Source organism: Sturnira hondurensis, unplaced genomic scaffold (assembly GCF_014824575.4).
Source record: "Sturnira hondurensis isolate 20B ecotype Veracruz unplaced genomic scaffold, ASM1482457v3 Scaffold0011192, whole genome shotgun sequence".
NCBI lineage: Eukaryota > Metazoa > Chordata > Mammalia > Chiroptera > Phyllostomidae > Sturnira > Sturnira hondurensis.
Window position 1 is genome coordinate 1450860 of NW_028083823.1, and position 13387 is coordinate 1464246.

General features: G+C 39.7%; 1 protein-coding gene across 2 annotated transcripts in view; it reads right to left on the reverse strand.

Moving 5' to 3' along the window:
* Positions 1-13387, reverse strand: part of SRPX (sushi repeat containing protein X-linked) — a 77127-nt gene that overhangs the window by 15792 nt on the left and 47948 nt on the right. For both annotated transcript variants that reach the window (XM_037059563.1, XM_037059562.1), the window contains one exon: positions 5749-5875. In XM_037059563.1, the coding sequence (XP_036915458.1) occupies positions 5749-5875 (127 nt within the window). The remainder of the gene's footprint in view (positions 1-5748; positions 5876-13387) is intronic.

The following is a 13387-nucleotide window of genomic DNA, read 5'->3' on the forward strand; positions in this document are numbered from 1 at the left end:
AACATATACTGTATTCATGGATTGGAAGAATTAACATCATCAAAATGTCCATACTACCCAAAGCAATGTACAGATTCAATTCAATACCTATTAAAGTACCAATGGCATATTTCACAAACATAGAACAAACACTTCAAAAATTTATATGGAACCATAAATGACCCCGAATAGCAGCTACAATGTTGAGAAAGAAGAACAAAGTAGGAGGGATCACAATACCTGATATCAAACTGTATTACAAGGCCACTGTAATGAAAACAGCCTGGTACTGGCACAAAAACAGGCACATAGACCAATGGAATAGAACAGAGAGCCCGGAAATAAACCCAACTCTCTACAATCAATTAATATTCAACAAAGGGGGCAATAACATAAAATGGAGTAAAGACAGCCTTTTCAACAAATGGTGTTGGGAGAACTGGACAGCTACATGCAAAAAAATGAAACTTGAGCACCAACTTACACCATACACCAAAATAAATTCAAGGTGGATAAAAGACTTAAATATAAGCCGTGAAACCATTAAAACCCTAGAGGAGAGCCTTGGCAAGAAAATCTCAGATATTCCACGCAGCAATATTTTTACTGATACGTCCCCTAGAGCAAGGAACATAAAGGAAAGAATAAACAAATGGGATCTCATCAAAATTAAAAGCTTCTGCATGGCTAAGGAAAACAGTATCAAGATACAAAGAGAAGCAACAGCTTGGGAAAACATATTTGCCAATGATACCTCAGATAAGGGTTTAATCTCCAAAATATACAAAGAACTCATTCGGCTCCACTCAAAGAAGACAAGCAACCCAATCAAAAAATGGGCAGAGGACTTGAACAGACATTTCTCCAAGGAGGACATACAGAGAATCCAGAGACACATGAAAAGATGCTCGATATCACTAGCTATCAGAGAGATGCAAATTAAAACCACAATGAGATACCACTTAACACCAGTCAGATTGGCTATCATAAACAAAGAAACAAACAACAAGTGCTGGAGAGGTTGTGGGGAAAAGGGGACTCTAGTTCACTGTTGGTGGGATTGCAGACTGGTACAACCACTATGGAAAACAGTATGGAATTTTCTAAGAAAACTAAAAATGAACGTGCCTTTTGACTCAGCAATTCCACTATTAGGAGTATATCCTAAGAACCCTGAAACACCAATCCAAAAGAACCTATGCACCCCCATGTTCATAGCAGCACAATTCACAATAGCCAAGAGCTGGAAGCAACCTAGATGCCCATCGGTAAATGACTGGATCAAAAAGCTCTGGTACATTTACACAATGGAATTCTATGCTGCAGAAAGGAAGAAGGAACTACTCCCCTTTGTAACATCATGGATGGAACTGGAAAGCATTATGCTGAGTGAAATAAGCCAGGCGGTGAAAGACAAATACCATATGATATCACTGTTAAGAGGAATCTAAACAAAACAAACAAGCAAGCAAAATCTGACCAATGACACTCAAATACGGAACAGGCTGACAGGGTCCAGAGCCGAGAGGGGAGGGAGTCATAGGGGAAAAGGGGATGGACTCACATGAACAAGTATAAAGGACACATGGACAATAACTAAGGGTGGGGGGCAGAGATGGGAGGGAGGTGGGGAGCACGAGGCAGGGTGTGGGCAGGGTTGGGAATATAGGACAGAAAGCTGTACTTGAACAAGAATTAAATTTAAAAAATTATTTAAGAAAATCTAGGAGATATCTCAGGAACAAGGAGTCCTAGCCCCACACTAGGCCTCCCAACCTAGGGTTTCAGTGCCAGGAAGATCAGTCTGGCTGTGAAAGCCAGCAGGAGTTGAGTTCATGGAAGAAAATTCTGGAGTCTCAAGCAGTTCCTCTTAGGGAATCCACACACAGACTTACTTAGACTGACTCCCTCTGAACTGTTGTACCTGGATGGCAGCTTGAAGGGTACCAGTGGAATACACGAAGGGACTGAAGTGTCTGCCGTTTGGGTGAGAGCTGGGGGCCAATGGTGCACATGAGTACCCAGTTTACTCCCAAACAGAAAGGTGGGCAGAGCCCATTGTCCCTTTTCTGAACCCTCCCCCCACAGAGCCACAATGCCTGCAGGTGGGTGCCACATGTGAGACTCAGCCAACCTGTCTAACAGTGTTTTCCCCACCCTGGAGATTCCTTGAGGCTCCATACCACCCAACTTACTGGCCCACCCAAGCATTTCACTGTGGCTTTTCCGCAGGAATGACTGGTCTTCCTAAATCTTATCAGACAAACAACAGCCAGCTTCAGTGAGCTCCCAGCCCCTGTACCTGTTGCTAAGTGGTCCCAGGCCCTGCACTAGCAGCAGCCAGTCTAGGTTTACAGCTTGGCTTGACCTGGGTTCTCCCAGCCAAGCACAAGTAGCAGTCATCTCGGATTGCTTTAGAACTCAGGCAGGGTCGTCCTGGGCAGTACACAAGTGGGAGCTGACCTTGGCATGCACCACCCAGAAAACCCCAGAGCTTGTGTACCCAGTGGATAGCTACAGACCATGTGAAAGCACCACCACCATACCCTTGTACAGCTGATCCCCCATGGAGGGCAGAAATTGGTGGTCAATATTCACAGCCAGTCATTACAGCTAACTGGCCTGGGTACATCCCTCCCATTGACCTGACAACACCAATCAAGGCTCAACTACAAGAGAAGAATGTGCTCAGCCTACACAAAAGACACACCTTGAGTACCTAGCTTGGGTGACAGGGGAGGCTGTGTCACTGGACCCTACAGAACACCTACTACATTTGGCCAGGCTAGCAAGACAGGGAGTTATAGGAGCTCTATCTAATACATAGAAACAAACACAGGGAGGCTGCCAAAATGAGGAGACAAAGAAACATGGCCCAAATGAAAGAAGATCAAAAGCCCAGAAAAAGAACTAAACAAAATGCAGATAAGCAATGTATCAGATGCAGAGTCCAAAACACTAGTTATAAGGATCATCAAGGAACTTAGGACCTTAACAGCATAAAGGGGATCCAGCCAGAAACAAAGGATAAACTAATTGAAATAAAGAACCATTTACAGGGAAACAACAATAGAGTGTATGAAGACAACAATCAAATCAATGATTTGGAACAACATGAAGCAAAAGACAACCAATCAGAACCACAAGAAGAAAAAAGAATCCAAGAAAATGAGGTGAGTGTAAGGAACCTCTCAGGACAACTTCAAGTGTTACAACATTTGCATCATAGGGGTCCCAGAAGGAGAAGAGAAAGAGCAAGAAATTAGAAATCTGTTTGAAAAAATAATGAAAGAAGACTTTCTTAATTTGGTGAAGGAAATAGACATGCAAGTTCAGGAAGCACAGTCCCAGACAAGATGGATGCAAGAGGCCCACTTCAAGACACATCATATTTAAAATGCCAAAGGTTAAAGATAAAGAGAGAATCTTCAAAGCAGCAAGAGAAAAGAAATTAGTTACCTACATGAGAGTTTCCATAAGACTGTCAGCTGATTTCTCAAAAGAAACTTTGCAGACTAGAAGAGCTGGGCAAGACATATTCAAAATCATAAAAATAGGGACCAACAGTCAAGACTGCTGTACCCAGCAAAGCTATCATTTAGAATTGAAGGGAAGATAAAGAGCTTCTCAGACAAGAAAAAAAAAAAGGGATTCATAATCACCAAGCCATTATTATATAAAATGTTAAAGGGACTTAAAGAAAAAGAGGAAGATCAAAACTATGAACAATAAAATGGCAATAAATATATATCTATCAATAATTTAATCTAAAAAACAAACTAAGAAAACAAGAAGAACAGAGACAGAATCATGGGCACAGAGAACATTTTGATGGTTGCCAGTTAGGAGGGGATTGTGGAGGAATGGATAAAGAAGTGTGGCAATTAAGAAGTACAAATGGGTAGTTACAGAATAGCCATGGGATGTAAAGTACAGTATAGGAAATGGTGGAGTGGCCAAAAAACTTACACGAATGACCCATAAACATGAGAAATGGGTCATGTGGGGATTACCCAAGGGAGTGAGGGGTGCTGGGTGGAGGAAGGCTGAGGGGAGAAAATTGGGACAACTATAATAGCATAATCAATAAAATATAATTAAAAATAAAAAATAAAATGTCACCTTTCTCACCGTAACACAGGCTACCAAGGCCAAGGTGAATAGAGTCATCTGATGACATGATATTTTGAGTTTATGATATAGAATTTCATTCAGACTCGTAAAAATCTAATAACTTATTTTATTTCAGGAGCTGAGCCAGGCATTTTGCTAGGCCCCAAAGATTTGCACATAAATAAAACCCAATCCCTGAATATGTCAACGGTGACTTATTTTTTAATCCCAATTACCCAAAGTTTCTCATTAGGGGTTTGTGACATGTATATGTGACAGCAAATAAATAATTTTCTTAATAAAGTTTGAACTTTATTTTTGAGTAGTCACAAGGAGGAACAAAACTAGTAATCATATTATCTAAGCTAGATGGTACACTGGGAGAAAATTATGAGGGTGTAGAAATAAGAGGTCCTGCTGGGGTTGGGAGATTTTCTGTTATTGTTAATAATTGCTTTAAAATGTTTTTTTCTCTTGCACAGCCTGGGTTGATAGGATTATAGAAAAGCTTTCCCTGCTGTATGGGTCACCAGGGGGTAAATCAGAGGGATTCTTTGTCCACAGATGGAAATTCAGTGGGGAGGTCTAACAGGGCCACAGCCTTCAAGGCATGAATGTGAACATGGTGATATGAAGTAGTGGCCTCCAGAGAACAGGAAGGCAAACCAAAAAGCTTCAGGGTGCAGGCCAAGATGCTAGATTAGAACAACCTGTAGCTAGTTTCACCAAATGGAATAACCATTTTAAAAAGCATTTTGGTTGTATCTTAAATTATGAATGCAATTGAATTGGTCTTGGAGGATGGGGTTGGGGTGAAGAAGGCAGAAGACATCAACTCTTTTTTTAATAAGCCTCTTCTGTAAGTGTTCAATGTGGTCTCAAGTTTTTTTAAACCAGTTAAAAATCAAAAGTTTTGAAAAAACAGGTGCCAAAAGGGAGGTGCAAAGGGTTTATATTAAGCCATATTTGCAGAGCACAAGGAGGGTAGCATCTGGCCCCACCTGGGACACACAGAGGCTTCCAGTGGGGTTATGGATCAGTAAGCCTGGGGGCATGAGTAGAAATCCTCTGGGTGGGCAATGGGGGTGATTCTATCCCTGAATTAGCCAGGTGGTTTCCTCTTCCTCCTTCTGTCTCTCTTCTAATTTCCTTCCCACCACCTTTTCTTACTTCCTTTCTTTTCTTTGACAAATATTTACTGAGTACCACCTATGTGCTAGGCATGGTTCTGGACATTAGGAACATGGCAGTAAACAAATACATCCATAAAATATATAATGTATCAGATGATGAAGACAACTAAGGAAAAAAATAAAGCATCAGTGAGGAAGAACTGGCCAAGTGTTGTAAGGAGTCTGTAAACATCAAAAGACCAGCTTGGATACACTTTTCCACTTTGAGTAGTACACATCTCATGTGAAAGAGGTAACATCAGCCCTGGCTGGGTAGCTCAATTGGTTAGAACTTCATCCCAATATGCCAAGGTTGCGGGTTCAATCCTCAGTCAGGGCACATACAAGAATCAACCAATGAATGCATAAACAAGTGGAACAACAAATTTGCGTTCTCTCTCTCTCTCTCTTTCCCCCTCTCTCAAAATCAATACAAATTATTTTAAAAGAGGTAATATTGTTCCATCTGCCAAATTTCACTTACTCAGTTAGAATGCCATCTGCTGTGTCTCTTCCCTCAGGGGTATCCCAGGACACCCGGACTGTTAACTTATTGGGTTCAGCAATGCGTTCCTTTACACTTGGGCACTTGATTCTAGGTGGTTCCATATCTGAAAATATAACCAGAGTATTCTCACTATCATCAAGAACCATCTAATTAACTTGGGGTTTGACACCCCACATTTGACATGCCAAAAGCTCTAGGCACTCCACATTTTTAATGGTTTGCTCACCCACTCTATATTTCTCTTCCCTCCATCTTGCTCTTTCTCTCTTCCTGAGTTTTGAAGATTGTTTGAGCACTCACATGTGCATGGGTAAACCTGGCTAAACCAAATCAATGGGCCTTGCTAGGTGTATTATACCATAACTTATTAGCTATAGCTTCTTCTTCCCTATGTTTCCAAATTCTGCCTACTGACTTGGTAATATGGCAGTAACCCAGCTAAATCTAGAAGTCATTCAGCCATATTGAATCAGTCATGCTTTTAAAAACATCATTATAGAATATTACAGAAAGGTGCCTTAGCTATCATCCAGTTTTATTAAATTCATGGAAACAAATCTTTAGTGAGTGCCTGCCTTAACCAAGGCATCATTCCAACTCCTGTGGTTGAGATGCACTAAGGCAAGAGAGCTGTGTGCTTCTCCAAGAGTTTATAGCCTATTAGGGGCATTATGTCAGCACACATGTAATATAACACGAAGTAAAAAGAGTACTGCCCTTGAAGAGGTAAAAGAAAATACTACAGAGACTTATAGGAGCCACTCAATACTCTCACTTTACAGGTGTGGAAACAAGCTCAGAGAGCGTTAGTGATTTACTTAAGGCAATGCATGTAGATAATGAATATGACTTAAAACCCAAGTCAGACCCCTTACCCGTGGAATGAGCCCTCTCTTCTCTAGCTATGTCTATTGCCAACATATTCTTCAATATAGGAAAACAAACAGTGCTCTGTCTGGGTCCATACTCCCATTTAACTGCCACTGAACCTCACCTACAATTTGTGTTTTGGGACAGCAGTTTTACCTTGGCTCTACATTGGTTTGGATTTTATCTTATAGCTAAAGTGAAATTACAAGAAGGGGAGTTCAAAGTTTAGCAAACTCTACCTGATGATTCTGAACAGGTGACCAATGTATTTCAAGAGGTCATAGCAAATTAACAATATTCAGATTTGCATTGCTTTACATTCTAACTGATAAGTAGTTAAATGTTACCACAACCTGAATAAAAATTGTGTCATTTGATTCTGAATCACAAGCATCTTTGAGAGAGTAAACACACCAAGTGAAGTGTTCATATACTTTCTCCTGTGACTTGTCTAATAATGTCTCTTTTTATTTAGAATAGGAAATTATTATCATTTGTTAAATAGTGTTGTCTTCAGCTATCCAAATTTATTTTTAATTCTACATCATGCTTCCATAGAGTGTGAATTTACAGCCTTAATACTAATACTAAGATGACTACCATAGTTTATTGAGTCCAAGTCACTATCAATTATGAGATGCAGCCCAGTTTCAGGGATATTAGAAGGTAAAAAAATATACTTCTTACAATTAATGAAATAAAATATATAAATGTTATGTTATGGAAGGTGCTTTAAACACAGTTAAGGTGTCTAATTTCAGTTGCTAAGTTTTAAAAAAGAACACTTTTTCTCTATAATAGGTAATAGAAGACATACTTTCATAATTCAGATGAACATTTCACAGTTTAGCGTGAATCAGAAAGACCAGTATACAATATCTGCCCACTACTGGTTAACTATAGCTGACAGATCTCATCATAGAAAGCATATTTATTTTTAAAAAATTAAAGCCCAAGTGCTCACTAGTAGGTGAGTAGGCAAAAAAGCTGTAGTAGCTTTGGCTAGTGTGCTTCAGTTGGTTTGGCATTGTCCCACAAAGCAAGAGGTCACTGGTTTGATTCCCAGTCAGGGCATGTGTCTGGGTTGCAGGCCAGGTCCCCACTTGGTGTCATGCAACCAATCAATGTTTCTCTTACATTGATGTTTCTCTCCCACTCTTTCTCCTTCCCTTCCCCTCTCTTTATAAAAAAAAAAGAAATAAAAATTTTCAAAGCTGTAATACATTTACATGATGGGCTACTACATAGTGGTAAAAAAAGAAAAAAGAAAAAATCTGGCCCTGGTTGGAGTAGCTCAGTGCATTGAACGCGGGCCTGTGAACCAAAGCATCACCAGTTCAATTCCCAGTCAGGGCACATGCCTGGGTTGCAGGCTATGTCCGCAATAGAGGGTGTGCTAGAGGCAACCGCACATTGATGTCTTACTCTCCCTCTTTCTCCCTCCTTTCCCTGACTCTAGAAAATAAATAAATAAAATCTTCTAAGAAAAGAAAAAAATCTTATCTTTTGTGACAACTTGGATGGGCCTGGAGATTATTATGCTAAGTGAAATAAGCCAATCAGAGAAAGACAAATACCATATGATCTCACTTATGTGCAGTATCTACTGAACAAAATAAACTAACAAACAAAATAGAAACAGACTCATAGATAGAAAGCAGGCTGACAGCTGGCAGAGGGGAGGAGGGGTGCAGGGCTGGGTGAAAAGGTGAGGAGATTAAGCAAAAATAAAAACAAAAAACTCACAGACACATACAACAGTATAGTGATTACCAGAGGGAAATGGGTGGGGGTGGTGAGGTAAAGGAAGCATAAACGGTAATGGAAGGAGACAACTTGAGGTCTTGGAGTGGTAAATACACAATACAATAGACAGATGAAATTGTACAGCTGAAAATTATATAATTTTATTAACCAATGCTGCCCCAATAAATTCAATAAATTTTTAAAGAAAAAATTAAAGCAAAAAAGGAGGGTTAGAGGAAAGGAGATAGATGTCAACGTAAAATTTCATTGTGCTGCCACTTTTTCTTGGAGCAACATTATTAGAATGAAGAGATTCTCTTAGTCTGTGTGTCATGTAAACTAAACATCTGATGACATGCTAGGTTGTTTTCTTTATCAACTAGTCATACTGAATTGTAAGCAAAAAGCTCCAAATTATGTTATCTGGATGATGTTTCTCAGAGTTTCGCAAAGCCAGTTTATGTCTAGCTAACAATGGTCATTCAAAACTAGCCTAGTTTTTCAGAAGCAGTGCTTTTCCAGACCAGAAACAAGAAGAAATAAATTACTAAAAATAATAGCTAATATTTACCGGACCCTACTACATGCCCACCCCATGCTAAGTAGTATCTCTGCATTATTTCATTGAATTATCACAACCACCCACTAGACTAAGGATTGTTTTCATCGTCCCCATTTGTAAACTGGGAAGCATTTCCTCACTTTTGGAGTTTCTTTGTGGTCTGGGATTTTAAGATATGATCAAATATTTTTAAAGTGTTTTTTAAATTTTATTCATTTATCTTTAGAGGGGAAGGGAAGGAGAGAAGGAGAGAAATATTAGTGTATGGTTGCCTCTCGTGAGTCCCCTGCTGGGAACTGGCCTGCAACCCAGGCCTGTGCCCTGACTGGGAATCGAACCACGATCATCTGGTTTGCAGGCCGGCACTCAATCCACTGAGCTATACCAGCCAGGGCTTTCAAAGTTATTTTGATAAGCCAGACATTTCTGTGTGTCTGCCTGCTGCTGACCCACTTATTATCCCCTGCACACACATTCTTTTTCAGTCACCTGCTACAGTTTTCCATAACTCCTTGAAGAGCTGCAGCAGGACTGGATTCTGTTGTATCCTCAAGCATCATGCCCTCTCTTTCAGCTGATGAGAACAGCTGGCTGCCCTTCACAGATGCTCCAGAAAGCTAAGCCTATTATTATATAGTCATGTCCATCATTGCTTTTTATGTTATTATAAATTTCCACGAATGAAATGAACAAAGTTGCTATAGAAACATAATGACAATTCTCTGTTGAGTCAGGATGCCCATAGAGCCAGTTATTGTATGGAAATCCTGAAACTCTCATGAAAATGCTGGCCTCTGCCCCATTCATTGGAGACATCTGACAGGCAGTGCTCTAGTTTCCTGTCTGCATTTAAAATACCAGAAACAAACATATTGCCATATTGCATTGTATGAACCTCTATTTATCTAAGAAGCTGAACCATGTACTTGGGATTGTTAACGCATCTTAGCAGGTAGATGGTAGAAATAAGAAAAAGGTTCAAATGTCCTAGCCAACAGGTAACAAGCAAAAAAAAACCCAACCCTTTTAAACTAACGCTATAAATTAACTGCACCCTAAAATGTTTGATTAAATAATATTTCCAGTGGAGATCTGTGTCTATATAGTACCTTGTGCAACATCTTCCGAGATATATTTCAGTAATGATTTCCAAGCACTAATTTCAAAGAATATTATGGTGAATTTCCTGAAAAAGTGGCTACCCATAATCTTATGTATTTGCAGCTCATCCTACCAAGATGTGGAGTCTATTTCCCAATCATTTGAATCTGTGTCAGTCACAAGACTAATTGCTTGCTTTGACTAATAAAATGCAAGGGAAGCGACTCTGGCAGTTCCAGGCCTATGGCCTTAAAGAGTCTGATACCTTCTACTTTTGTTATATTGGAAACCACCTGCCATCTAAGAAGGTCCAAATGCTGACTAAAGAGGCCATGTAAAAAAGATGAGAAATTATAAAGCAAGAAAGAGAGAAAGAGGCTCAGCCAAACTCTAGCCAGTACAGCCACCTCTGACAGATGCCAGACATATGAATGAAACCATCTTGGATCCTCTAGCTCCAGTCTGTCACTATGTGGAACAGGGGTGAGCTGTCTCCACTGAGTACTGCTCGAATTCCCACCCAAACAATCATGAGCAATAACATGGCTATTTGAAGCCACCTAGTTTGTGTGGCCTGTTGTGTAGTAATAGAATGCTAATCCAAATATAAAATAGCTCCAGGTTGGTGATGGAGGAAGGAAGTGATTTTGTCATGGGGCACAAGAAGAGTATGACTGCCAAAGGAAGAGAAAACCCAGACACTAAAAACTTTCCCAATTGTTTTCTTCCCAGTGAGGGTGTAATCCCCATAGATAACCATTTCTTTTGCATTTCGGAAGTGGTCCCATTTCTTTTGCACCACGGAAGGTATTAGAAAACATTCTCAACTGTACAAAAGAGGCAAAAAGGAAAACAATGAATTCTACAATTAAGAGATATTTGGTGAATATCTTCACCAAAAAGATAGCCAACTGAAAATATGGGACAACTGTAATTGAACAACAATTTAAAAAATGGGAAAAAAGATAGTTAACTAAAAATTAATTGGTGATATATTTATATTGAAGATAGCCACTAAAAATTTACCTGTTCAGTTTTCACTAGCAAATCATGTCAGGTAAAAAGTAGGTCAGTATATCAATCAAGTGGCTTAAAAACTAAAACCGGTTTTCTCAAAGTTTGCAAAGAATATGTATTTGTCCACCCAGTGAAAATTTGGCATAATTTATGGTCATCTACAAAATGCACTGATACATTTACTCTTATTCCCTCAATGTGTGTGTTCAACTGAATCTCTGAAAATAATGCAGCCCAGCAAACTTCTATACGGATCATTGGTTAAGCCCACCTGTCAGGTGGTTGGGAAGTCAGAAAAGTATTCATGAATTTGCATATCTTAAATCTCAGAGATTTTTTATTCCAAATTGCATTTGTGTTAACTCTCCATCTATTCTACTTTAGGAAATATAAAACAAACAGAGGGCAATTTGAAAGGCAAAGTTTATACATTGTTCTTCATGAAAATAACTGACTGGGCCCCTCTGCATGTCAAAAGAAATTTACTGAGTTTTCATTATCCATGGTTTTTTAAACTTCCTTTAATTTTTTCTTCTTCTTTTGGCCTAGGAAAAAGTATTAGCCTAAAGGAGTTTATGCATCTACTCAAAATCCAGTCTCTCCATGAGGACTTGTAATTTTAACTGTTCATTATTCTATCTAAATGACAATGTAACTAAAAATAACTTAAATGAAAAGAAGGAAGAGATATTTCCCCAGAACAATAGTTGTTACATTCTAAGGTTTATCTCTTATTATTATCAATGGCAGTTGTGGTTTTTCAAATATTTTACCCTCCCGAAATTTGCTGTGTGTTTTTCTCCTACATTGACTTATTTCTGTCTGTGTCTGTCTCTGAATTAACTGTGGATTTGAATCTGCTACCAGAGTGTGGTCTGCATAAGAGAATTAATTTTAACTTGTAGTACTTTCAAATTTGCCAGACCACAGAACTGACCACCTCTGAGTCAAAAGTCAGCCCAGCATTCTCTCTTGCATCCAGGTCTAGGGAAGAAGTGAGACAATTTCTTCAGCACTCAGCACAGCTGTAGCCAAGATGCACTGACCAAGGTTGTGTGGAAATCTGGGAACTACTCAACCACCATGTGACAGCTTCTAAAATAAGCTGAGGCTCTGAGTTATGTTCAAGGACCCTGTAGCCCCGCCAACACAAAAACTTATTAAACTAATTTAATACATTTAAAGCTGAAAGAGTCAGTGATATCCCTAGAGTAAAATTCACTGGGGACAAACTCCAACTTCTCTGTCACCAAAATCAAAGAATTGCCTGCTTGCTTTGTCCATTTCTCTCTTTTTCCTGGGAGCTTTATGTTCTCTTGTGACTCACCGGTGCCCTTTTAGCTACTCCTACCTAATTTCATGAACAATTTCCCTTCCCCCACATATGCCTGGAATTTGCCCTGGCAAACTCTAAGATAAGGCCCCTAAAATTGGGATTCTTTTTTTGTTGTTGTTCTTTCTCTCATCCTCTTGGAAGGTTCCAGGACCATCTGGTGCAGCTTAAGGCATGCTTATTGCTTTTTGAGAATAATTAGCAGTTTCTTTCCATTGTTCCACACAATCTGGGCACCAAAATGGTATGATTCCTAGAGAACTCTTTGCCAGCACTTGCTTAGCAGAAATATTTCTGAGCATCTCCTCCCATCACCTCTGCCTTTCCAATGTGAGAGCTTCAAAACTTTTTGAATTGTTTTGAAGAAATAGCTTGCAAATATCAAGTCACAGGAGACATACTGAAAGCAACATCCATGAGAGCCATTTTGACCTGAATACCCTTCAAGAGAAGCATACTCAGAGTTCATAGTCCCCACACCATGGTACATGTGCCGGTTGACCAGGACCTCTCTGCAGTCTTTCTTTTTACTGACCACTACAGTGATTCGGAGGTGGGGGGGCAGTTTAAAACCTCAGAAAAAGGTTGCTGGGCCAAATATTCTGTTGATGCTCAGTTTTTCTATAATCTCCCCTTTACTGCCTAACTAAAAGCCTCAAAGTTACATTTCCAAGGTGGGTGCCAGATAGATTTGCCAAAGAGAGGTGCCTCCTGAGACTAGAGGGCAGGAAGGAGGTGGAAACCATTATGCTTTTGGTAGGAACATCAGTGAGGGTTCCCTGGACTCCTGAAATATCAACACGAATGTGGCCTCCTGACTTCATTCTCACCAATGATGGTATCAGTTATAGAAGCATCAGTATCATGGGTGGGCTCATGAACTCAGCATAACACTACCATCCCACTTTCACTCCTCCAGCTCTTGGTTGGAATGGCTTTCCGCTGTAACTTGTCCCTGGTAACAGTTTTTCCTCTTTTGCTCCTCC